The sequence below is a fragment of the Molossus molossus genome, unplaced genomic scaffold (assembly GCF_014108415.1).
Source record: "Molossus molossus isolate mMolMol1 unplaced genomic scaffold, mMolMol1.p scaffold_m16_p_14, whole genome shotgun sequence".
NCBI lineage: Eukaryota > Metazoa > Chordata > Mammalia > Chiroptera > Molossidae > Molossus > Molossus molossus.
The window spans coordinates 66,246,147-66,273,608 of record NW_023425349.1 but is presented as its reverse complement, the minus strand read 5'-3'; the positions used below and the strand labels follow the sequence as shown (position 1 = coordinate 66,273,608).

Sequence of the window (27,462 nt, the reverse complement as noted above, 5' to 3'; positions counted from 1 at the left end):
GCCCCCCTTCACCCAGACCCTACCCCACCCCACGCCTTCACTGCACCATTGTCTGTGTTCATGGGCTAAGTATATAAGTTCTTTAATTTCTTCCTGTCTCCCCACCACCTCCCCTCTAAGATATGTCAGTCTGTTTATAAAAGTCTTCTCTTGATTTTTGTTTTCTACTGAATCTTCTTTTTCAATCCTCACCCAAGGATATGCTTTCATTGACTGAGAGAGAGAAAGACAGAGACAGAGAGACAGAGAGAGGCATCAGTGTGAAGAAGAAACATCAGTCGATTGCTTCCCATACATGCCCAGATTGAGGATCAAACCTGCAGCCTAGGCATGTGCTCTGACTGGGAATTGAACCCCACAACTTTTTGGTGCATAGGACGACACTCCAACCAACTCAGCCATCCAGCCAAGGCTCTAAGAAATCTTAATGGTGTATGACAACCACCACAATGAGATTTAGGTGCCAGCTCCTGTCTTTTCCATTCATTTGGAACATGGATTTCTCTGAAGCTCGCTTATGTGATTATGAGACACACACACACAAATTCTATAAGTTATTTCTTTAACAACTACCTTTATTGTCTTATATCTATCTAGGGCGTGGGATTGGGGTTTCTGAAATAATTAGGCCATTGGGAAATTGTTCCTTGCTCTTCTCTGAAAGTAAGCATGGTTTTTACCTGAGCATCCTTAGACAAACTATATTTGATTGTTTAAAAATAGTCATTTATTTTACTTTCTTGTCAAACAGTATATTTATTTTGTAGATAGCTTGGTTTCTATCAAGTTGTGTGCAACATGCAAAAAAAGTGAGGTTATGGTTTAAGTTATAATCCATTTAAAATTTGTCTTCTAGTGAGTGTCTATATTTTATGTACTTTGATCTAAACCTTTTATTTACAGTTTCAATAAAAAATTAAATGAGCAAAATGAATCCCACATTTTTCTTTTTCTAAATTAAATAGGTTTTTATTGATTTTAGAGAAAGAGAGAGGGAGAAGAGAAAGGAGCATGGACTAAGAACCATGGATCCATAGGCTGCCTCCTGCATGCCCCCTACTGGGAATCCAGCCCACAATCCAAGCATGTGCCCTGACGAGGAATTGAACTGGTGACTTTTCCATGCCTGGGAGGGTGCTCAACCAACTGAGCCACACCAGCCAGGGCACCACATTTTTTCAATAAAATTTCCCAGTCATCTTGTGAACTGATTTATCATTTTTGCCATATAGTGAGTCCAGGAATCCCAACTTTTATGAATAAGGATAATTAGAACACATTTTTAGGTTGCTTTATTAAATTTCTTGGAGAAAAAAGACAAGTGACCATGAGAGATGATTTCATAATTCTATCAGTGTGCATTAAATTTTGATGTCATCTTCATCCTTAATAAGTAAGGCCAAATTAAAACAAAACAAAACAAAACATAATTTTAGCCCAAGTATCAGATGTGGCAAATGGTTTTTCTTTATGCAAATTCAGTGAAAAGTGGTTTCAGGATAGCTCCCTTTAAAGTCAATAAGAGAAGCAGAAGAGAAGGGGCATTGGGGCATTTTCTTTCTTTTTTTTATTAATTTGTTTTTGTTACAGATGTTTTTCCTTCCCCGCCCCCCCATTGATACCCTCCTCCCCATCCCCCCACCCCATCCCCAGCTTTGTTGTCTATGTTCATTAGTCATATATGCATATAAGTGCTGTGGTTTATCTCTCCCTTCCTCTGAGGCTTGTCAGTCTGTACCCTACCTCTGTGTCTCTGGGTCAATTTAGTTCATCAGTTTGTTTAGTTTATTATATTCCACAAATAAGAGAGATCATGTGATATTTGTCTTTCTCTGCTTGGCTTGTTTCGCTTGGCATAATACGCTCCAGGTCCCTCCATGCCATCTCAAAGGATAAGAGACCTTTCTTTCTTACAGTTGCATAGTACTCCAGTGAACGAGAAGGGGTATTTTCACAAAGCTAAAGCGCATGTGTCTTTCAAGGCTAAAATGCCCACTTGGCCATAATGACATTCCTGGGCTCCTCCATCATTTTGCACTTCTTGTTTATGCCTATTTAGTAGCACTAGATATTTTCTTTTGTGCATTTTAATTATTGACGGACAGGCCTTCACAGGTCCATCTAGCACTGATTCTTTAGAATATTTCTATCCGCCACAAAATGGAACCCAGTGACACTGCAGACTCCCAGTAAGCGTATGTTCAATTGATACACTCTTTTAGATTAGATCTCACTGTATTTCAAAATAGAAAACAGAAGTATTTGTTTGTTTGCTTTATTCTTACTGTTATGAAAAAGAAGATCAAGGTAGCTAAGTACCATGTCAAGTTCTAAATGACTAGATCCAACATGAAATGAAAAACATTCAGTTTTGTTTGTGCTTGAAGGAGTCAGAAACCTGACAGGGTGAGAGCGGGGGCAGGCAGTTCAGGAAAATGAGAGGTGTGAGGACGAGGGAGAAATGAGCGACCCACAATTACATTTACACTATGATGCATCCAGAAGCAGACTTCTCAATTGTTGATTTCAACTGAAATACAGAAGTTTTTACAGCAGTGACATAAATTACAAAACACCAAATACCCCCCAGTGTGTCTAACAGATATTTGTACCATTTCTAAAACAGAAACATAAGAGTTGCAAGGGAGCAAGGTCAAGGAGGTTAAAATGAAAGATTAGGATCTGAAGGTGAAGGGTCTGTCTGCACTCAGTTTACAAGTGAACTTCTCTGTGACTTCCAGAGAGAGCAAGCATCTTTGATTGCTTTCTTCCCAACTTTTGAAATATAAAAACTTTATACATACACACACGCGTGCATGTGCATGTGCGCACACACACAGAGTATCCTTTATCTATCATGGAAATGAATAAAATGCTTTGACATCTTCAGCGAACATGTGAGATCAATAGATTTGTTCTTGTCTTCTGGGGTTATATTAAACCAACAATGTTTAGAACTCATTATACACAAATATCATGGAAAATTTGCAACCAGATATCTTAAAATTATTTCTTTTTTGCAAGTTGCCAAAAGAAAGACCAGTTTTATTTTACATGCAGCTGACTTTTCTGACTTGTGGTCATTTAGGTGAGTGAAGGTCAGACGAAAGAGCTGGATTCTTCCATCATCTGTGCTGCTGACCTGGATGTTCCCGAGGACCCCTTGCTGTTCAGCATCATTCATGAACCTCAGCATGGCCTCCTCATCAGTGGGGTGCTCAGCAGAGACTTGCCTCAGTATAAGCAGCTAGCCAACCCTGGTCAGAAGCATGAACTTGTTTACAACTTTTCCATGGAACTTCTCAAGAATGGTATATCATGTTCTGCTTTTGTTTGTGCTTGATTTAATAATTTAACCCAGAAATGATGATAATAAATCAAAGAAATAGGAAGTAAAGAAATGACATTTACCTACTTTATTCATTTATCCCTCAAGGGTTTTTTTTTGGCTCTGAATTAATGTAGGGCATGAAGATTCAGCTAAAGACAGTGGTTAATTGAAAAGGAAATAATAAGTTTTCTTTCACTTTTAGAGCATCAGTAAAAATGATATATGTGATTTTTGGTATTTTAGCTCAAGTTTTAATGCCATAATAAAAATTCCTTTTTAAAACTGTTGAGATCATGAAACTAAATTTGAAGAGATTTATCTGCCAAAATTTCCACATTTGAACCATATATATAATAATTCATTATTCTCTGAGGAGATAATTTCCTCTAAGGAAATGACACATTGGAATAGGAGCCTGAATGGTATTTTGAATTACTCATTTAAAAAATCAATTTAAACTCATTTTCAATATATAAAAATACTTTTAAATCTTTGAGAAAAGAGTGTGGTTCTAGAATTACTGCCTACTCTCCCTCTCCTCCTGTCTTCATGTGCTCTGTTTCCCCAGCCTGGGAGGTTCTCCCTCCTCCCCTTCACTGGGCTAGCTGATACTTCACCTTCAGAACCTCCTCCTTGGAGCCCACCCAGACCTTCCAAACCATTCCTTTTCTGTGCTTCATCTTAGCACTTGTTCAACATTTTCTATCGTCTTTTCATTTTTCCTTTCCCCACTGAGAGTATAAGCTCTCTGCCCAAGGCGAATTTTGCAATAGTTGTACAATGTCATCTCATGTTTGAATCTGAAAGGCTAATTCATATATTTCTCAGTTTTCATCAACTGCAAAGATATAAATTTTGGAGCTTAAATGATATTAAGAAATCAAACCATGTGTAGCAAATAATACAGTATATTGTTACAATATTTTCTCCTAATTTATAACACAGGAAAAAAAGAAGAAGAATTCTAATTTCACTCTAAAACATGTCAGTTTTAAAAAATAATATTAATTGGTTATTGTTAGGTTAAATAATTATATACATATTATGTGCAGTTTGCACTATACAATCATTTTAAAGAAAAAAGTTCATATAAATGAATATTTTAGTGATATTCTCAAAGATTAGATTTTCCTCTATTTTATTTTTGGTTCACTTATGGCTACATTTTTTTTAACTTTAGTATGTTCTCACACACATTCCCCATCCCCGAACATATGGAATTTATAAAATTGCTAGCATATTATATAATCTGTTTATGATTTATTTTAAGCATCTTTTTTACTTTTAAAATATTAATTGAAAATGTGGTTTGTGTTAACTATAGTTTTTTATTCTATGGACATACTACACTGTAATTTTATACAATAGTCTTCTATTTTTAAATATGCAAATAACTTAATTTCTTGATATTACAAATTACATATCAATAAACATATTTTTATATATTTATACAACAAATCTTGGTGTCCATCTCTTAGTAGTTTTCTTTATAAATATTTATATTGATATTACCTGGTAGCAACAGGCAAGAATTTTTAATATTTGTAGGGGAAAAATGCCATTGCCTCCATGTGTATAATCATGCCTATTTCCTAGTCAATAATGAATATTATTTTTAAAAACCTTTGCAAATTTGAGAGTCAATAATAGTCTCATTATTATCTTGATTTGAAATTCTTAGATTATGATTAAAATTGAACCTATGTTTATGTTTATTGACTATATATATTTCACTTTTTGTGAATCGCCTGACATTGTCCTTTGCCCATTTTTTAATTGACTCATTGATTTATGAGATCATTAAATAATGTTTTATTTTTGTCACATGCTATGAATAAGGTTTTTTATATTTTATTTGCTTTTTAATTTATGTTTTTAGGCCTTGGGCCTGACCCTCAGTTTTGGGTGTCCTGGCTCTGGGAACTGAGCTGTGAAGGCCGAGGCCTGGATCCCTGTGCTGAACCAATAACTCACACTGCAGAAACCACTTTCTTCTCAAAGCAACTTTAACCCAGGGGAAAGGAAGTGCCCTACCTGCTGGAAATCCTTGCATCCTGCCCACCTGAGGGATTTTTCATTCAGCTATGGGCTACAACCTGAGTCTCATTATGTAACTGAGACTAACAGTCAGCCTTCAGGCAAATGCTCTGGGATAATTGAATCTTTGTTTGGTCTGCAACTCAGTACAGGAAGCCACAATCAGTGGAATATCAACACTCACAGGAAAAATTAGGCAGGCGCCAAAACCCACCGAGACAGGCAAAATGATGAAACAAAGAAACAAATCCCAAATGAAAGAACAAGAGAATTCTGCAGGGGAAGGGATAAATGAAATGGAATTAAGCAAGTTATCAGAGGTAGATTTTAGAGTAATAATTATGAGAAAGCTCAACAGCATGAGTAAAGATATAGAAACAAAGAATTTCAACTAATTGAAAATGCAAAACCACCAAGTGGAAATGAAGAATGACATAGCAGAAATAAAGAACAAGTTGGAAGAAATAACCAGCATATTAGAGGAAGCTGAAGATTGGATTAGCAAATTAGAAAATAGGGTAGGAAAAAAAAAAATCACCCAATCAGAGAACCAAAAGGAAAAAAACAATTAAAAAACAGGAGAACAATTTAAGAGAGCTGTGGGACAATGTGAAACATAACAACATCTACATTATAGGTGTTCCAGAAGAAGAAGAAAAAGAGCAAGGGTTAGAGAATATATTTGAAGAAATAGTGGCAGAAAACTTCTTTAACTTGGTGAAGGAAAAAGGCATACAAGTTCAGGAAGTACAGAGAGCTCCAAGTAAGAAGAACCCAAAGAGGCCCATACCAAGATACATCATAATTAAAATGCCAAAAATTAAAGACATAAGATCTTAAAGGCAGCAAGAGAAAAGCAACAGGTCACATACAAAGGACCACCCCCCATAAGGCTATCAGCTGATTTTTCAACAAAAACACTAAAGGCCAGAAGAGAATGGCATAAATTATTCAAGGTAATGGAAAACAAGGATTTGAATCCAAGACTATCCAGCAAGGTTATCATTCAAAATAAAAGATGAAATGAAATAAAGAGCTTCCCAGACAAAGAAAGGCTAAAGGAATATATCAGCACCAAACCAGCACTGCAAGAAATGTTAAAAGGACCCAAATAAACAAAATCAGAAACAAAAGAGGAGAAGTAACAGCTGACACCACAGAAATAAAAAGGATTGTTTAAAAATACTATGAACAATTACACACCAAGAAATTGGACAACCGAGGAGAAATGAACAAATTTCTAGAATCACACAGTCTCCCAAAACTGAACCAGGAAGAGACAGAAAACTTAAACAGAGCAATAACAACTAAGGAAATTGAAGATGTAATCAATAAGCTCCCAGCAAACAAAAGCCCAGGTCCAGCCAGCTTCCCAAGAGAGTTTTACTGAACATTCAAAGAAGAACTAACACCCATTCTCCTCAAGCTATTCCAAAAAACTTCAAGGAAAAAAAAGACTTCCAAACTCTTTTTATAAGGCCAGCATAATCCTAATTCCAAAACCAGATAAAGGCACTACAAAGAAAGAAAACTACAGGCCGATATCCCTTATGAACATAGATGCCAAAATTCTTAACAAAATTTTAGCAAATCGGATTGAGGAATAGATTTAAAAAGTTATTTGCCATGACCAAGTGGGATTTGTCCCAGGGATGAAAGGCTGGTACAATATTTGCAAATCAATCAATGTGATACACCACATAAATAAAATGAAAGATAAAAACCATATGATTGTATCAATAGATGCTGAAAAAGCATTTGACAAATTGCAGCACCCATTTCTTATAAAAAGACTCAGCAAAGTGGGAATAGAAGGATCATATCTTAACATAATAAAGGCCATATATGAAAAACCTACAGCCAATATCACACTCAATGGACAAAAACTAAAAGCATTTCCCTTAAGAACAGGAAAAACACAGGGATGCCCACTTTAGCCACTCTTATTTAACGTAGTACTGGAAGTCTTATCCACAGCAATTAGACAAGAAGGAAAATAAAAGGGATCCAAATAAGAAAGGAGGAAGTGAAACTGTCACTATTTACAGATTATATGATATTGTACATAGAAAACCCTAAAGACTCCATCAAAAATCTATTAGATTTAATAAATGAATTTGGCAAAGTAGCAGTATACAAAATTAACATCAAGAAATTGATAGCATTCTTATATACTGATAATGAACACTCAGAAAGTGAAACTAAAAAAGCAATCCCATTTACCATTGTAATAACAACAACAAAAAATACCTAGGAATAAACTTAACCAAGGAGATAAAAGATCTGTTCTCAGAAAACTACAGGACATTGAAAAAAGAAATAGAGGAAGATATAAAAAAGTGAAAACATATACCATCTTCATGGATTGGAAAAATCAACATCATTAAAATGTCCATACTACCCAAAGCAATTTACAGATTATTCAATGCAATCCCTATTAAAGTACCAACAGCATAGTTCACAGACCTAAAACAAATACTCCAAAAGTTTATATGGAACCATAAAAGATCCTGAATAGCCACAGCAATCTTGAAAAAGAAGAACAAAGCCAAGGGATCACAATACCAGATACCATGTTATACTACAAAGTCATCGTAATCAAAACAGCCTGGTACTGGTACAAGAACAGGCATATAGATCAATGGAACAGAACAGAGGACCCAGAAATTGACCCAAGAGAGTATGCACAATTAATATTTGATAAAGGAGTCAAGAGCATATGATGGAGAAAAGAGTCTCTTCAATAAATGGTGTTGGGAAAATTGGACAGCTACATGCAAAAAAATGAAACTAGACCACCAACTTACTCCATACACAAGAATAAACTCAAAAGGGATAGAAGACTTAAATGTAACCCGTGAAACCATAAATATCCTAGAAGAAAATGTAGGCAGAAAAATCTCAGACATCATACATAGCGGAATTTTCACTGATACGTTGCCTAGGGCAAGAGAAACAAAGGAAGAAATTAATAAATGGGACTGCATCAAACTAAAAAGCTTCTGCATGGCAAAAGAAACAAGCATCAAAATGAAAAGGGAACCCACCCTCTGGGAGAATATATTTGCCAATGATACATCAGATAAGGGGTTAATATTCAAAATATAGAGTGTTCATACAACTCAACAAAGAAAGACAATCCAACTTAAAAATGGGCATAGGACCTGGATAGACACTTCTTCAAACAGGACATACAAATGGCAAGGAGACATATGAAAAAAATGCTCAACATCTCTAATCATCAGAGAGATGCAAATTAAAATGACTCTGAGATGTCACCTTATATCAACCAGAATGGATGCCATCAACAAATTCTCAAACAACAAATGCTGGTGAGGATGTGGAGAAAAGGGGACACTAGCATATTGCTGGTGGGGATGCAGACTGGTGTAGCCACTATGGAAAACAGTATGTTGTTTCCTCAAAAAGTTAAAAATGGAACTCCAACATTGTTCTTCTTTCTCAAGACTGTTTTAGCTTTCTGTGTCTCTTTGCATTTCCATATGAATGTTGTATAGGTATTATAAAGATAGTTTTATATTTAAATTTTTATTCATCTAGAATTCATTTTGGTTTCGACTTGAAGTAGGATAGGGCTCTAACTATAATTTTCCCCAAGTAATGAACTAATTTTTTATTTCATTTGAGCACCCTGACATCATTGTTCTCATGTAGTTTATTAAATAATGCATTCTTTCCTCAGTGATTTTAAGTAAGACCCTTATCAAATGCCAAAGTATTTAAATAGGAATTTTTAATGAATAAGAGGGCACTTTTATTTCATAAAACAGTTTAATTTTACCCTGTTGCACTGATTAATGATCTCTTATGAATACCAGTGGCTTGGAAATTAAGACAATTATCTGTTAAATTTCCCAATCAGGATAAAGATTTACTTTCTCTCTTTTTTTCCCTTTTCCAGGAATGAGGCTGATGTATGTGCATGATGACTCAGAGAACCTTGCTGATGACTTCACAATCCAGTTGTCAGATGGGAAACATAAAATACTGAAGACCATTTCAGTAGAGGTCACCCCAGTTAATGATGAGAAACCAGTGCTTACCAAGTAAGCTACCTGAAAAGAGTCCCTTTCAGGTTCTCTATAAATTCTGGGGTCTGGAAGGCTGGTGTAAGAGTAGTGTGTGTCCTCAGAAAGAAACGAGCCATTAACTGCTCCTGTCTATCACAGTTTGTCCCACCATCCCAGGCACCTAGAACTTAAGTGCAAATGTTAGTTAATGTAGAGACTTCTTAACAGTTCTCAAATGAGCACTTTAATTCTTTGATTTTTCTCTAAAATTTCTATTTAATTGTAAACAAGTAAGAATGACTGAACATATAGTATAAAATGAACAGTATGTTAAATATTTGTCTCCAGATAGAGCAGGAAGGAGGGAGGGAGGAAGCGAGAGAGAGAGAAACATCCATGGGAGAGAGACACATCGACTGGTCCCACCCATAGGACCCAAATTAGGGCCAGGGACAAGCCGCAACCGAGGCATGTGCCCTTAGTGGGAACCGAACCCAGGACCCTCTGGTTAGCGAGCCAACGCTCTAACCACTGAGCAAAGCCGGCCAGGGCAGTATGTTAAATATTTAAACACATGCACACACATGCACCAAAGTGCAACTAATACCTGGATTCAACTAAAGTGTAATAATATTAACTGCAGAATTTGGCCAAATTTTTAACTAAAAGCAGCTGAGGGAAATATACCAATGGCACTTCTTTTGTCACCTTGGTATTTCATTGTCCACCAGTCCTGTACTACATCCCCTTGCTACCTGATGTCAAAATCATTGCTTTAAAAAAAAAAAAATCTGAGCTGATATCATTAATTGCAGACTTTCTCGCTGTCTCCCTCTGTAGTTGATTAGAGTTTGATCATAGGGTACAATCTTTAGCAATTATATTTGTGTAGCTCCTGCCATTTCTCTTATTATTGGCAACTGTTCAGAAGTGGACAAGGTTAGAACTGTGTATTCCAGCACCGAGTGTAGAGAAGAGTCCGCTCTTTGACCTCTGCACCTCTATATTCAATGGTGCAGCAGTGAGAGGCATTGAGTAGACAGTCCGAGTTTTTATCAGGAAGTGAACGCCTTTCTGAAAGTGTGTAAACTCCCAAAATCTTCTCCACTTTGCAGAAAAGAGGACCTCAAACAAGTCCCTGCCTACTCTCCTGCTGTTCCCTTAGGGGTCACCAGCAAGGCCCTTGGAAAGCATTATGGGAAATACTGATGACAGTTTTTGGAAGGGTTGCATCTCAGACATCAATTTGACTAAGAGTATCCAACGGAAATTTCTTCTCTTCCTGGAATGTTAGATTAATATCACTTGATTTGCTTTATAAAAATGAAAATATGAAGGATATTGCAGTATTATGAAACTTCCTTTCTGATTACCTCACTTTACCCAAGAGGGAGGGAGAGAGCTGAAAAATGGTGTTTCTTAAGTGCTTACCATGTGACAAACAGTGTGTTCGATCCTTTCGCACATATTTCCTTAAATCCACCAAAACTGGGCAGAGTAGGTATTATTATCCCCACTAAGTAAACAGACCAGACAGGTAAAATCAGTAAGACCACTCACTATCGGACTATTTCTTGCTATTAAACTTCCTGGGAGAGCTTCACCTATAGAATCACCAAATCTCCTTCAACCCTGCTTCAAAATCCCTCCTCTGTCTTTTCTTCTTTCCCTCTGTCCTGAGGGGAGGCAGTGATAACCACCCTCTTTTCCTTCCGTGTGTCCTTGGGTGTATCACCTCTTGCCTCCTCCCACAATGTGCTCCATTAGATTTTTCCTCCTGCATCGCCAATCTCTCTCTTTTATCCCTTCTGCTAACAGAACATGGGGATACAGTTAGTGGTTGAGAGAGCAAAATCTGGAGCCAGATTGCCTTGATTCAGCCCTTTGAACAGGTGACCTTGAACACTGCCTTGAATATGTTACTTAACCCCTCTCCACCTCTTTGTCAACCTCTTTGTAAATAGAGATAGGAACATATCCTCTTCCTAGGGCTGTTGTAAGGATTAAATGGATTAAAATATGTAAAACTGCTTGAAAACGAGCTAGTGCATAGTAAGAGCTCATAAGTGCAAGTCATTATTATTATTACTATTATTATTATCATTGTTATTATTTCAAGCAGGTATCCTTATTCTAAAATTACAAAGATGACCCAGTTCCCCATTTATTTCAAACTATTTGAAAAAATAGCTTATGCTCGCTGCTCCCATTTCTGCCCACTGTCTCCATCCTCAACCACTTTATCCAGGCTGCTCCCTTGATTCCTACCAAATCGATGGGCCCTTCTCACCTCCCCGCCGCTGGCTGCAGCTGGGGCTGAGGCAGGAGGAGCTGGGCTCCCTGCCAGGGCCCCGCCCACTGCTCTGCCTCAGGCTTCCTCCAGCGCAGGGCTCGTCCAGTCCAGGCACAGCAGAAACACGCAGGGCCACCCTCAACCTGTGCGAGCTCTGGATAAGACAAACCTATCCTTCAGGAGCACAAATGGAGAGGATTTTATTCGGTTTTTCAAAGGATCCCAGCAGCACTGAGCCCCATAGCCGTAAAAACCCCCTCTGTTGCCGCTTCCTCCTTCCTTCTCTTATTCCTCACTCCATCTCCCATTCCTGACAGCCCTTCCCAAAGACATCACCTGCAAAGTTCTTGTCCTAGGGTCTCTTTCAGTGTAATTCACTCTGTGACACGCCTCCTTCTCTCTGCTTCTCTGTGAAGAGAACACCAGCTATGTGACAGACACTGCATTAGATCCTGTCACATATATTACCATGGAGACAGAGCAATGTAGAAGGTCACCAGTTACCTAAACATAGCCAACCCCTAATGGTATCTCATAAACCATGATCAAAGAACCCTGGCCGGTATGGCTCAGCGGTTAGAGCATCGACCTGTGGACCAGAGAGTCCTGGGTTCGGTTTTCGCTAAGGGCACGTACCTTGGTTGTGGTTCGTCCTTGGACCCCGTTGAGGTCGTGTGGGTGGCAGCCAGTCCATGTGTCTCTTTCACATCAATGTCTCTCTCTCTCTTCCTCCCTCTCTCCCTCCGGCTCTATCTGAAGATAAATGCAAAAATGTCCCCTGAGAGTAAGTCATTTAATCTCTGTAAGTTTCTGTCTGTAAAATTAGAGCAATGATACCTGAACCACTTACTTCATGGAGCTGCTGCATGATATAAAATATTAGAAACAAAATAATTTTATAAAATAAATTATACCATAAAATTGTAAAGTTCTGTATATGTAAATAATTAGAAGTATGCAGTTACCTCATGCCATATTCGTTGTTGCTAACTAATCATCTTTTGGGATTTTTATGTGTAAAGTGAAACGAGAGCCTATTGCATAAGTCTGACTCATCGTTTCCAATACTTTGGATATTGAATATTATTTCCTTATTGTTGAAGACTGGAAACTGGAATAGTCATTATGAGTGTTCCCTGCTAAAGCAATACCTTCTATTTTCATATCAACCCAGACATTTTCTTTTTACAGGAAGGCTGGAATTACAATGAATATGGGTGAAACTCGGATTATTTCTAGTGCTGTTCTTTCAGCCATAGATGAAGACTCACCCAGGGAGAAGATTTACTATCTATTTGAAAGGCTTCCCCAAAATGGGCAACTTCAGCTTAAGGTTGGTGGCCTTATTACCTCTATTTTAAAAAATAAATAGCCCTGGCCGGTTTGGCTCAGCGGTTAGAGCATCAGCCTGCGGTCCAGAGAGACCCGGGTTCGGTTCCCGCTAAGGGCATGTACCTCGGTTGCAGTTTGTCCCTGGCCCTGGTTGGTCGTGAGGGTGGCAGCCACTCGATGTGTTCCTTTCGCATCGATGTTTCTCTCTCTCTCTCTGTTCCTCTCTCTCCCTCCCACTCTACCTGAACAAAAAATGGAAAAATGTCCTCGGGTGAGGATAAAAAAAATAATAATAAAATAAAAAAATAAAATATAAATATAGCTGATATAAATTTTCTCAATACATAGATTTCTATAACTGAATTTATTCTCAATAGCCATATTTTTCCCCAAAGTAGAAAATTTAATTTTCCTAGTTTGGGCTTAACTCACACTATTCTAAATTTTCTTACTCAACTCAGGGTAAATTCAACCAATATTAAGGTTCTTCCTTGCCCCTCCCCACGGGACTGTACCTAAATTTGGGGGGTGGGATGGGTGGAGAGAGTTGTCAGGTAAAACAAATTGTGTACTTTCTGATGAGAATCTTTAAAATAGTTTCATTCTTGGCAGATTAAAAAAAAAATTAAATAGACTTTAGTTTTAGAGCCATCATGAATATCAAGAAACCGATTTTAAAGTTTATATGGAGAGGCACAATGCACAAAACAGGTAACATAACACTGAGGGAGAACGCAGTTGAGGGACTGACTACCTGACTGCAAGGCTTGCTGTAAAGCTGCAGTAATCCAGTGTGGGTTTGGTAAAGAAGAGACAACTATATCAATGGAACAGGATACAGCTCCCTGAAACACAAACATACAAATATAGCCGACTGATCTTTGACAAACGAGCAGAGTCAATACAATAGAGAAAAGACAGTCTTTTAACAAATGACCGAGACCCTGCGCGCGCTGCCCAACACAAATTACAGATCAGCCACTTGAAAAGGTCATTTGAGTAATCCATCACTTGTTTATTTGAATAGTGGATGAAGGCGAACCGCAACCACCACCAACCATCCCCAATGTGATTATTTGACTGAATGCTTAACTTTTAATGTCATGTCGACACCCCTCGAAAGGCAGCAAGGATTCATTCTGCGTGGAACAGCTTGGTCGTCTTAGATTGTAGGTACCATAGAGAATCAGAGTGAAGGGCAATCACTGATTTAAATTGAGGTACAGCTGTGTCCTTATTTCATTTCGGAGAGTAATGAAGCAGAAATGCAGCGAGAGCTCACACATTTGGGTAGCTTGGGAGCTGACGTGTCTTGGATACGTGGAAACCCAGATGGGTCCGGGTTCCCAGCATGGCGCCACACAATTCCCTCCCAGCTCGTTAGGGGTTCTCCACGTCTCCCCAAGACAAAGGACCAGGGCTCCAGGCCTGGAATTTCTCCAGGGTTGCTGTTTTCTTGTTGCCTTCCCCTAGTTTCCCCACCTGGAATCTGACGCTCCTTCCTCTGGGGGGCTTGCGGATGACTTTGTGAGGCAGGGCTCACGCTTGGCAGTGCAAGTGGGGGACTAGAGGGACGAGACAGGGAGCAAAAGATGCTTTTCTCTATTCGCGTCCTGGGAAAAGTTACACGGGAAAAAGTTAAGTTACAGGCTGTCCAGTTTAAAACCTGAAAGAGAATCTGTTTTAAAAATTAAGTTTGCAAATAGATCTTATGATGGAAACTATGAGCTTAATTATTACAATGTAATGAATTTTTACCCTGTGAGCACTGGAACAGAACACAGCTGTGTATAAATATCAGATGGGAAAAATTATTAAAAAGAGGAATCTTTACCAAAAGGATGACAAGAAAAACCCCTGGCCGGTCTGGCTCAGCGGTTAGAGCGTCGGCCTGCGGTCCAGAGAGACCCGGGTTCGGTTCCCGCTAAGGGCACGTACCTCGGTTGCCATTTGTCCCCGGCCCTGGTTGGGTCGTGAGGGTGGCAGCCACTCGATGTGTCCCTTCACGTCGATGTTTCTCTCTCTCTCTCTCCCTCCCGCTCTATCTGAACAAAGAATGGAAAAATGTCCTTGGGTGAAGATTAAAAAAAAAAAAAAAGAATGACAAAAAGGGAAATGATAACACAATGAGAGGACAGGAGGACGAATCATTTTTGCCAGAAACTAGGAGTCTGAGGAATAATGTATCAAGAAAAATAAAAAATGAGTGATTTAAATTTCTGTTTTAGTCTCTTAAAGCAGACAGGAAAAGCGCAAGGTAATATCACATGGTAAATTTTTAAGATGATGTTTTTCTTGTTATGTCAAATGCCTTTTATGGGTTATTGTTGGGGAAAGCTAGGTGTTTTGAGAGAATAATAGAATTATTAATCACATGCAGATTTATTATTATTATGCTTTCTAATACTCTCAGCTGTCAGTTCCCCCAGCATAAGAACGTCTTTTAATGGAAAATACTACAATTTCTGAACTGAATTCTGTACAGAATACGTACAAAACTAGTGTTGGTTTGTTGAAATGATTCCTATATTTGTAGTTATATTTTTTGCTGACTCAATGTATAAATGTGCTTGATAATTTTCCTTGGGCTTTAGCAAGGCTAAAAAAATGTATGACAAATAAGTACATCCATTCTATTTTTCTTTTATCTTCTTCAGATAAACCCTGTAACAAATCAGTTTGATAATATAAGTTTGATTAGTTTTACAATGATATAAACTAAAGAAATAGGAAACCCCAGGTGAAACACATTTAATATTTAAAGAATCAATTCCAGCAGCTCAATTACCCACCTGCTCTCATTAATTGGAATATTTAATCAGCTATGATTGCTTATGATAAATGCCTTGCAAGTTGCATTGCTGTTGGATTGCCACATGACTTTGTCAAAAATCCTTTGGCTGATGCTATTTTCCTCCCAAAGTCTTAAATTGTTTTACTATATCTCTATGAAAGGAAAAAAATAAGGTAAAATGGTAAAACATTTAATCTGGAATTTCTCTGAACTATCATTTATATCGGAGGACTTCAGCGGTATAGAAAATGTTCACTGACACAGCTTGGAAATAAAAAGCATGGGCAGCTGACTAATTTTGGCACCTTTCAGATAGGGAGGGACTGGGTCCCTCTCTACCCTGGCATGAAGTGCACTCAGGAGGAAGTGGATCTGAACTTGCTGAGATACACACACACCGGGGCAGTGGATTCCCAAAACCAAGACAGCTTCACCTTCTCCCTCTGGGATGGCGACAACAGGTCACCTGCATTTGACTGTCAGATCACCATCAACGATATGGGAAAAGGTAAAAGCATTTCTACCAGGGTTCACTGGCATCAGCTTTATGATCAGAAGTGAGCTGGTATAAGCTCCAAGTCTCCCCCCTCCCTTACTCCTTCCCTCCTCTCTTTTCTTTTCCTTCTATTCTTTACACCTGAAATTCCATCATTGATGATCCAGGCCTTTGGCTCCTCACTGACTTTGCTTAGGATCTATGAGGTTCATGAAAACAGCCAATATAGTTGTTCCTTTTATTTATTTATTTTTTAAATCCTCACTCAAGGATATTTTTTCCATTTATCTCATAGAGTGGAGGCAGGGAGAGTGGGGGGGGGAGCAATATTGACGTGAGAGAGACACATTGATTGGTTACCTCCCACATGGCCCCAACCAGGGCCGGGGACGAACCGCAAGTGAGGTACATGCCCTTAGCCAGAATCTAACCCTCGACTCCTTGGTCCACAGGCCGACGCTTTAACCCTGAGCCAAACTGGCCAGGGCTATTGTTTCTTTTACTATTTCAAAAAGCCTATTGGAAATCCAGACTTATCCACAACGCAACTACTTACATTACTTTAACTGTCAGGGTATTTTGCTTTAAGTAAAAATTTGCCAAGTCAATGTGTTTTATCTTCAGAAAGTGAATTATTACTTGAAAATGGAGTTTCAAAGAAGAGAAAGGATGAGCAAGGGAGAGTGTAAGCCCTTGAAGTCCAATGTACCTGCCCCAAACTTTGCTTAGGGTTACATGGGGAGGATAAGGATCATATTTCATTTAAATATATGTAGTTCAGGATCTATATATTCCCAGGACCAAGCACAGCCTTAGATCTTCAATACGTGCTTGATTGACTGAATTCTTCTTTTGCCTTGGCTGCCAGGAGCCTCAGAGCTAAATTGAATGCTTAAGTGTAGTAAAAAAATCTTACTTCGTGTGCATAGTAAAATTACCGTTGTCCTGATCTTTTAAAACAAAGTTTAAGTTAGTTTGATTGATTTTGAGATGTTTATTTTGAGCTGTATTATAATATATTTTATGTATTTGTTTCTCAGTTGTAAAAATGTATTCCATTAGGATGTCTAATGAGTGACTCTCAGAAAAACTAGATGTTTCTCTCTGCAAAAGTAAGACTTGTATAAGTATATGTCCAGGCAAAATGTAATACAAGTCATGTATCAGGACAGACAACAAATGTGTAGGACACTCTCTTCTCATGACCTTAGTGCATTCCTGGGGAGGGGTGGGGGTGGGGGAGGGTTCTGTTCCTCACAGCCATCTGGGGGTTCTTTCTACATGGAGGATCCTTCATCTCTGAGGGGCTTGGTGAGACATGGAGGAAAATGAGAACATTTTATGGGTGAGGCTTGGAGGTAGGGTGCCTGTCTTCTACACATCCTAGTGGCTGAATTGCAATGACTTTCTGTGTTAAGGGAGGCTGAGCAATAAATAGAAAGTCTAGCTGTGTGCCCAGGAAGAAAAGGAAACGAGGTGAGTGCCTCCCCACGCTGCCTCAACTGATATGCGATCATTTTCTAACAGGATCTGTGAATACACTAACCTACTAACATTGTCAGGAGTTCCACATTTATTCTCTTTGTTTCTTTTTACATTGTGGGGTTTTATATCTGTAGAGTGCTATCTTTTTATTATTATTATTATTACTTTTTTTAGCATGAGTTTTCTTAAGTTGCAGCATAACTTTATAACCATGATTGTTCACCTCTGAATAAAACTACGCTGAATTATTAGACTAAACCATAACCCTAATATTGAACATTTGGGTTCATTCCATTTGGGAGCTATTATAAATAAGACGAGGCCCTCTAGGTGTGCTAGGTTTTCTGATTTGCACGGTGGCTAAAATGATGTGGGATCTTTGGGGGAAGTCTAGAAGGATATTATCTGTAGTTGACCTTACTCTATACTCTGCCTTTACTGTTCCTCTTCTGTGCATTGAAGCAAAACGTCGACTCTTCCTCCCTTCAGATTCCTCTTCTGCTCCCGATGAAACCACTTGTGGGTGACTTTGTTTCCCACCTTTGCTCATTCTTCGTACCACCTTGATGTGTTCATTTTGACTCCCTCTGAAGAACATGGGGCTTAGTTTTTTATTTAAAGTTAGAATGGTCATTGGTTCTACATTGGACTCCAGTTGTGTAGCATTTTTTAGTTAAAAGCATAGTACACCAAAAAGGCCAATTTGATCCTCTAAAACAGGGTTTCCCAATGTTGGTCCTTTTGGTATTTGGGGATAAATAATTCTTTATTGTAGTTTTGCAACATGCCTGGCCTCTACGAACTAGAAGCCAATAGCAACTCCCAGTCATGACCATCAAAAATATCTCTAGACATTGCCAAATGTCCCCTGGGGGCAGGGTCACCCCTCATGAGAACCACTGAAGTGATATCTGCTCAACGTTTTATTTTCAGTTTTCATTTTCTCATGGGACTGAATATCTTTTCAAACTTTTTTTGACCATTTGTATTTTTAAATTTAGAATTGGTTTGGCATTTACTTCACTCACATTCCCTTTTGGATGTTCACCCATGTAGTGTTGAAGTATAAGAAATCTATATTAAAAAGAGGAAACAAAATAATAGTGTTTATGTTTGTGCTCTTGAGTCAGATGACTTGAGTACAGATTCTAGCTTGCTCCTTTTATTAATTATGTAGTAATTAATGAGTTAGTTCACACTTCTATGCCTTAGTATCTTCATTTATAACCAGGAAAATACAGTAATACCCTATTACAGTGTTGGCATGAAGACGTAGGAGCCCTTGGGCCTGTGTGTGGCTCAAAGGGGAAGCTCTATTCTATATTTTAGGTGTGATCATTTTTTTTTTAATGAACAGAATTGGTTTATAACCTTTAATTTGTGGAACACTGCATCATTAGTCCATGTATGAGCCACTCTGCTTCATTCATTCATGTACTCATTCATATATTCTTTTAAAAATACATAAGAAACACCGGTGCAACCACCATACACTTCAAGGACTGAAATATGAACAGTAACCATCATCTACCTCTGTTCTCTTCTCATCCTTCATCTTGAGTTTTGTGTTAATTTTTTCCTTGCCTTTGCTTATAGTTTTCTGGGACTTGCTCATAAAACTAACAAATGTTAGTGAGCTCCATCTGTGTAGTCGCAGGTAGCTGTAGCTCATCCACTTTGCTATTGTGTAAGATTCAGTTGCATGAATAGACCACGGTTTGTGTGTATGTTCACTCTTTGAAAAGGCATTTGGGTTGTCGCCAGTGTTTTCAATTACAAATGGTGCTGCAGTGACCTTTCTGGTCTGTGTCTCCTGGGTGAAGTGCACACGGCTCTCTCCAGTACACAGCTGGAGTGGAATCTCCGGGTCAAGGCATGTGTGATATTCAACTCTGCACAAAATAATGCCAAATCGCGTACCAGTGTATTCTTCTACCAGAATCACAGGAAAGAGTCTCCTGATCTATCTCCTTTTCAACACTTGGCATCATCAGACTTCTACAGTTTTGCTAATCAGTGGGTTATGAGATGGCAATTTATTGTGATCTTGATTTGTATTTCCACGATTATTGAGATGGAGCATCTATTTGTATTTTTATTGGCCATATGTGTTTCCTCTTCTGAGTAACATCTTCTCACAGCTTTTGTCTAATTCTTTCATTCATCATAGTTACATAAACCTTTCTACATCACGTTCATTTTGATTTCTGCACCGTTTGGCCTTTGTTTTGTACCTTGGGCATTTTATTTTTTAAGTTGGGTCCTTGACCACAACCTCTTCTGCCATGTAGGTGATATCGCCATCCTTGCAAAACCACTTGTGGTGCCTAAAGGTGACAGAGGTTTCTTGACGACCGCCACTCTCCTTGCTGTGGATGGGACAGACAAGCCCGAGGAGCTGCTGTACGTCGTCACCTCCCCGCCGCGCTACGGCCAGGTGGAGTATGTCCGCTATCCCGGAGTCCCCATTACAAGTTTCAGCCAAATGGACATAGCAGCACAGACGGTCTGCTACGTACATAAGAGGAAGACACCTGCTCCCAGTGACACATTCAGGTGAGCCTTTAGGACATGTTTCAGAGCCCCTTCCCTGAATTAATGCTCATAAAGACAGACGGAGGGGAAAACGAGTCCTTCTCCAGCTCTGATGTGGCATGTTCATCTACTACCTAGCTGTGCAGAGGTGAAGGTGCACAATCAAAATGACAGCAGCAAGGCAAGAAATGAGGGCTTGTTTAAAAATAAACACATAAGCAGATTTAAATGCAAGCTGTTCTATGAGGAGGAACATGAAGACTTGAGGATACCGTCTAAACAGAGACACAGGAAAGGAATTTACCACTTTTTAGAGGATGTTTTCCTATATGAGGAAAAGGTATTTACTAGTAAACATTTGGCATAAGCAGATACTGCCTTGTGACACAATGTGTTTGGGTAACTATATCATAAATCATGTTGTCATATAGTGGATCATATTTCCCCATAGAAACAATGTTGTAATTGGGGGCTGTGCACCTGTTCAAGGATTGTGTATCAAATAAATCATTGAAATGAATAACAATCTGGCAAAAAGGCAAAGATACTACATTAATGAAAGTCTACATTCATTTAAAATACTGAAATCTGTTTCCAGTCACATAAAGCAGGAAAAACTCTAGAGGGTGTATCATCTAGCGGTTCTCAAAGCTGGCAAAGTCAAAGTCCTTGATAGAAATACAGGTTTTCAGGGCTAGGCTAAGAACCAAGAAATCCTGGACTAGCCTTTGGGGGAACCATGGTACGTATCCAACCCTGAGCGTTACCAGTTTACCCTGAGAGCATTGGTCCATCTGTCATACCTGCAGGGATTCGGAATAATTTTCACCAGCTCAGAACACAACCTTCAAAAGAGTGCCATAAAATAACACAGATGCAGCATACTCCTATATTATTCGACGGTTCCCCATAAATTGTAAAGTGTACCAACATACTCACGTTCAAATACCACGTTCTATCATACATTTTTACCCATCTAAAGTCAATATATTTGTTGTGATAAACACTGTTTAAATTTTGCTTGCCTTTTTAGAACTTAGAATTAATATTAGGAAAGTTCAACCGTTAAAAAACCCAGGGAAGTCTGAACTAGTACCCTTTTTTTTTTCTTTTGACAAATGTCCTGCACAAGTAGATAATCATTTGATAATCATTTAATTAATCAATATCTTCATAACCAATTCAGTGCTTGAATGTTGCTAGTCATTAACTAAAACATGAGATGTGGGGTTCCTTTGTATACCGTTTCTCTTGCTCAGGGAGCGAGGCGCAGGCTGGAGGTCAGTCACCGCCTCTGTTCCTTCGTCTGTCTGCTCGCCCTGACTCCTCCACTGGCCCTTGTCCCGCCCCTCCCTGTGCTCCTGTCTCCTCCTCTGGGAAAGGGAATGATGGTCATAGCATCTGCTTTGCGGGGCTATCAGGAAGTTTAGGAGAGCTTATGTGTTCAGAGTACTTAAAGCAATATATGGCACATAAGAAGAACAAAATAAGTGTTAGCTGCTATTATTACAATGGTTGTTTTTATCATCATTCCTCATTATATTCTTGCCTTGGCCCCTTTCCCTCTCCGATCTTTGTAGCACTAAGCATAATCTTAAGGGAGGAAAGAAGTTCAATGGAGATTGTTCTTTTTTTCCCATTAACTACTGGACAGTGGTTGCTTTTTGGCTTAATCCATGTATATCAGATTCAGGGCTTTTAATTTGATTCTTGTTTATAGAACCTTTGGCTTTCATGTATTCCTCCCCTCCCCAGTCAGTGCCCACCAGAGAGTCTACGGAAGACATGAATAACGTTACTAGAGAAACCGGTGACCCTGCTGAAGCATCCAGTGGATAAATGTGTAAAGATGTTCAAAAATGAATGTTAGGTATTAATCAGATGGTTGTGATGAACTAAGAATCACAAGCAAAATCTCCACATTTGGTGATACTGTAAAACTTTCCTAATTCACATCCATAGAAAGTCTTACGAGATAGCACTTTAGAAATTGTTTATCCCAGGAATCCCTACATTTCTAGATCATCAAGACAGTTAGTTACATGAGAGATTTATAAAAATACAAATTCATGAGCCTCACTGCAGAGAGGTGACTTTGGTGAGTCCTGTTTAAGGAATCTGTGTTTGTACAAGTTCTCCAGGTAGTCTGATGCAGTCAAGACTAGCAGTCACTGGTCTGGCCCAGTCCATCGTTCTAAGTGCAGTCTGAAGAGTTGTGAGGATGGACAGAAGCCCTCTTGATGTGTCCCAGAGACAGAAAATGAAGGGGCTGAGTTGATGGGGCTCTGGGCTCTCACCCCAACTTACTAATAGAGCTTAGTTTTGTTCGGCGTTTTGATGGTTTGATTTTTGGTTGGTTTTGCACACTGGACTTCTTCGGAGCAAGGTCTTCTTGTAACAAAAAGGCTGCGGCTCTATTGCCCAAGGTGAGTGATTTGTACCATTGGTCATGTAAATATGCAAAATGAGGCAGGCTGGGCCAGGAAGAAGGGGATCAAGAGTGAGAAACCACTCCCTAATACTCCCTTTTAGTTTTCTCCATGCTTCTGGTGGTTTCCAGAAGGAAGTCTCAGTCCGATGTTAATATGTCCTGAACAGCTTTGCAGTATTTACTGTTTTCCTTTTTTTTTTTTTTTTTTTTAACAGAGAGAGCACAAGCCTCAGGCTTCAAGTCCTTGGGCAACGATGTCTAGCTAGAATCAAAAACATTATTTTCCTGTATGTATTTTTGTAGTATTTGTGGTGATATGTTTTTAGTAGTTAAAAGGTTTCCTTTTAAGTACATTCATTTAAGTAAAAGGGTGAGTTGCTACGAAGCAAAGTATTAGGTAATAAGAGTACAGGTAGTTCAAGAACATGGCAAAAATGATGAAGGTGGTGTTTGAATGACGCAAGGTTAGGCAGCAGGTCTACAGGGAGAAGATGCAGCGCAGGTTGAAAGCACTGAGTGAGTGCAATCGTTTTGTGTACACGTAGGAAAGAGTGTTGCTTGAACACCTGCGGTGCCTCAGGCGGTGCACTAGACTCTTCTGTGTGCCCCATTGCCTCCCACCTCCACCTCGGGAGAGACGGTTTGTTCCCATTTTACGCATGAGAAAACTGAGAGTCCAGCAGGCAAAGAACATCACCTAAATGGAAATAACTGAGAATTAAAGCCGAATTTGGGTCGAGATCTCCTTTGGGAGAGTTGTTTCCATGCTACCTCATTGTACCAATAACTTGTGGAGAATCTGCCCTTGTGCGAAGGAACCTCCTCAATGTGTCGTTCTGATGTTCAGCCAGCACTTTTGCATATTTATAATGGAAGAGCCGAGCATCTGCCCCAGACCCTGGTTTTAATCTTGTTATTTCCCTAACTCAATCACGGAGTGGCCCCGAACCAAAGCTGAAAGCCTGTTTTAATGAAAGTGTGATCATGGTGCTTTTTAAAAATTAAATATATGCAACCAATCTAATCACCTAAATTTATGTCGCTTGCTGTTAAATCTGGCAAGAAATTTGGCTGGAGAGAAGAGATACATTCGGTGGCACACGATTCTCCCCCCTTCTCTTTTGAACGTAAGGTATGGCAGCATTAATTACACGGGGCGAGGGGGGCGTTTAATGATCAGATTCTACCTTCTGCAGAAATATTTTGTGAATCATAAATTTCTCCAGCATTGTTTGGTGCTGCTGGCCTGGAAGAAAGATTTGGCAGCACTTCCTGGGACAGATGACACCAAGTGATTAGCAAGCTGACTTCAGCTGCTGGCAGCCGTGCAGGAAAAGAACATGCTAATGTCCTCCATTTTGACATGCCGGCTGGACTTTTTTTTTTTTTCCCTGAGGAACTGGCTCTATTTATGATTCCATTTTTATCCTTTAAATGCCATGACAGATGGCAGATTCTGCAGCCAACTCTATTGCCAGGAAATGCAGAAAGCTTGAAAGCACCATGGTAATGGTGAAATCAGACCAGGCAGGCACCCAGACAAATCTGAGAGTCATTCCCCAAATTTCATGAGAACAATGGTCACCTTGGCTGTGCCCCTTCTCGGGGAAGCGTGATGAAGGGAATTAAACAACATGGGCCCCAGGAGGAGCTGCTACCTCCACACCAGCGGCTTCTTAGCCGGGGAATGGGTGCCATGGCAGCGGCGATGTGGATGTATGGACACTTGGAAATGTATTTGGAGGGTTTCTTTGGGGGAGGGGAGGGGAGCATCTGGAAGAGCAGCTGGTTAACCTTTGCAGACATGAAATCGCCGACCTCGTTGCACTTGAAGGTTCTGCTAGGCTTACTTGGACTGGCAGGCCAACCATGACTGTTCGCCCCGTCTCTCTCCCCGACAGTGCTGCTCTGCCTGCAAGGAGTTTGCATTGTTCCTTGTGGATGTGAATGATGAGCCTGATCCAGTCATGTTTAGAAATTGCGTCCTTTCCACCACTGGCATATTAGCTTTAGGTCAGTGCAGACAGCTGCCTCGGTGTCCCAGCTGGGAGCACTGGCCTCGGTAAACATATTTCTTTCTCTTCTGCGGTCCCTGCCCTGCTTGCCCTCATTCCCATCTGTCTGATGTCAGGCAGCCGATTTCCAACCTGGTCAGATCCCCATCATGAGGCAGAAAGGAGCTGGAGGTGGACAGCCTGGATCATAAGACAACTTCCGTGCCCTCGCACAGGTCACACATGCACAGATAAATGCAGCCATCCTGGAACGGAGCTTTGCAGCGGGTCAGGCACTGTCAGAGTCCGGTCTGGAGAGAGAAGTCAGAGTCAGGTACTCACAATGGGCACCTCTGGTCCAGCCCCTGACAGTGCCTGGAGCTCCCACCTCACCTCCTGGCTCCTGACCCTTATCTCACCTGCTCCCCCCTCCATTCTCTGTGGATATTTGACATGTTTTAATGGGGCACCAAGTCTTTAATGCCACAGTTAATGCTAATACTAAAAATATATGCCCCTTGGCTTAATTTTGTGCTAACCTATAAAAAGGCTGGTTTAAAATTCCCCACAAGAGCATGTTTTGATGCAGGGAACTGGTAGGGATTAGAGGATTACTTTATTTGTGAAATGGGAGGCAGGAACCGAGCCTCTGGGCGGGTTAAAGTGGGAAAAGGGGAAATTGGAAGCATTGAGGGAACGCCTCGCCTCCTCCTTGTTTTATCTCCAGTCAGATGACAGGATCCAGGAAGACATGTGAAAAGTAACAGAAAGGCGTATTTTCATGGCAAACTTTCCCTGGGAAATAGACTACAATTTTTATACCTAAAAATGCACATCTCTTGATCTTTAAAACTGTCAAGGTGACTAATAAGTAAAAAGTTGAACACAGGTCTTTTTCTGGGTGTGCTTCTATTTTATTTTTTAAAAAATAACTAATTTTGTAACTACTTCTTGGTTCAGCAGCAAAATTACCCTATTTGCTTAGAAAGTTATTGATCAAAAGTTCAGTTTTATAAAAGGAAAGCTGACAGTTCTGATTTAAGGAAACAAGGTGATTTTGCTCAATCTACAATTCTAAAGCTGACTCAGTACCCTATCAAAACTGGAAGATAATGCCCTGGGAAAAGGGAAACAAAGACAGATCATAGCCTTCACCGGGCTAGGTGTGTGAAGTGTTGAGATTTGCTTTATTTGTTGTATTTCTCTTAGCGTTTTAAACTTTCTGGACATAGATTCCTTTTTTCCAGCATCATATTTTCCTTGTAGGCAGACTTATCAACTAGATAATTAAAAAGCTCCAACATTTTAGCCTTCAAAGCAAAATCTGGGTCAGCCAAACTCATCCCCTCTTACTTTTTGCCCAGCTGCTCTTCTCCCCCGGTCCTTCGCCTCCGGCCAGCTGGTCGACTCCTTGTGCTCAGAAAACCTGGTTCCAGGTTCCTTCATGTTCAAAAGCAAAGCAACAACGCTCAAACCTTGAAGGACAAGACACATTTTGCGAAGAACAAAGAACTTGTTAGTCAATTTTGTGAGATTAGTAAAATAAATATAAACTCCATTTCTTCTATGGTTAAAAAAAGAACCTCCAAGGTGGGGGAGGTAGAAGAGGGTAAAGGGGATAAACGGTGATGGAATGAAACTTGATTTGGGGTGGTGAACACACAATACAGTATCCAGATGATGTATTACAGAATTGTACACCTGAAACCTATATAATTTTATTAACCAATGTCACCAAAATAAATTCAATACAAATAAAAAGTAAGTGAAATAAAATTAACCAAATAAACAAATTCTTGTGTAATTTAATGTTTTATTCAGCTAAAATTATTTTTAGAGGTTTTTTGCATTCATGAAATATAAGAGTATGTCCTCCATGAATATTTTTAGTGACTATGGTACATGGAAGAAAACTAATAGACACAACTCCATGATAATTTTGAAGTGCATTTTTGGGGTCTATGGTGAATTTGTCAATTTTATTTTGAGAGTAGTGATTTCCTAACTCTTTGGAGTTTTCATAGTACATTTTGTTTGCTTAATTTCATGATATTCTCAATTTTCCTTAAAATAAAAATTAGACATTGAAATTGTCTAAAGACCATTTAAATTAGTTTTATTTTGAGTTTGGCAGTGGTGGGTGTAATGCGATTTAGTGATCAGTATGACGAAGCGCATTATGATACCATAAACTCAAGATTGTGAGAGAAATTTTGCTTACCTTGAATTTATATCATTTCAGCTTTCTCTTTATAATTCTACAGTGGTGCTCAGACACCACCACTCTTTCTCAGTAGATTGCTAAGCCAGCACTTATTTATAACTCTGCAAGAGCAGTAGGTGTGGGGTCCAAAGACCCAGGTTCTAGTCCCAGCTCTGTCTCCTACCTGCTTTATGATCTCCACCATGTTTCTTAACCTTTCCGCTATAATTTTCTTTTCTTTAAAGCAGGAAAGTAATCCTTGGCTATCATAACTCTTATGTACCTTGCACAGGGCAAATGTAGAGGTACAAGAAAAAGCAAGGGATTGGAATCACATGATATTTTAGAGCTGGATGGTACTTTGCGATCATTTGGTCTTTCACTTTGCAGAGGAGAGATGAGTTAGGCATGATTACGTGACTCAGTAATGTCCTCAAGAAATATACCACAAAAATACACATACAGTGAATTAGCCAAATTCAGCCTACTCAGCACTTGAT

At 39.4% G+C, this 27,462-nt stretch overlaps 1 protein-coding gene across 2 annotated transcripts in view; it reads left to right on the top strand.

The window, feature by feature from the left end:
• The window catches only part of FREM1 (FRAS1 related extracellular matrix 1), a 157,676-nt gene that overhangs the window by 87,933 nt on the left and 42,281 nt on the right, over positions 1–27,462 (top strand). The window contains exons 20-24 of one of the 2 annotated variants that reach the window (XM_036260930.1): positions 3,089–3,311; positions 9,291–9,435; positions 12,884–13,025; positions 16,131–16,326; positions 20,091–20,355. In XM_036260930.1, the coding sequence (XP_036116823.1) occupies positions 3,089–3,311; positions 9,291–9,435; positions 12,884–13,025; positions 16,131–16,326; positions 20,091–20,355 (971 nt within the window). The remainder of the gene's footprint in view (positions 1–3,088; positions 3,312–9,290; positions 9,436–12,883; positions 13,026–16,130; positions 16,327–20,090; positions 20,356–27,462) is intronic. The other variant, XR_004959489.1, reaches the window with a different exon arrangement.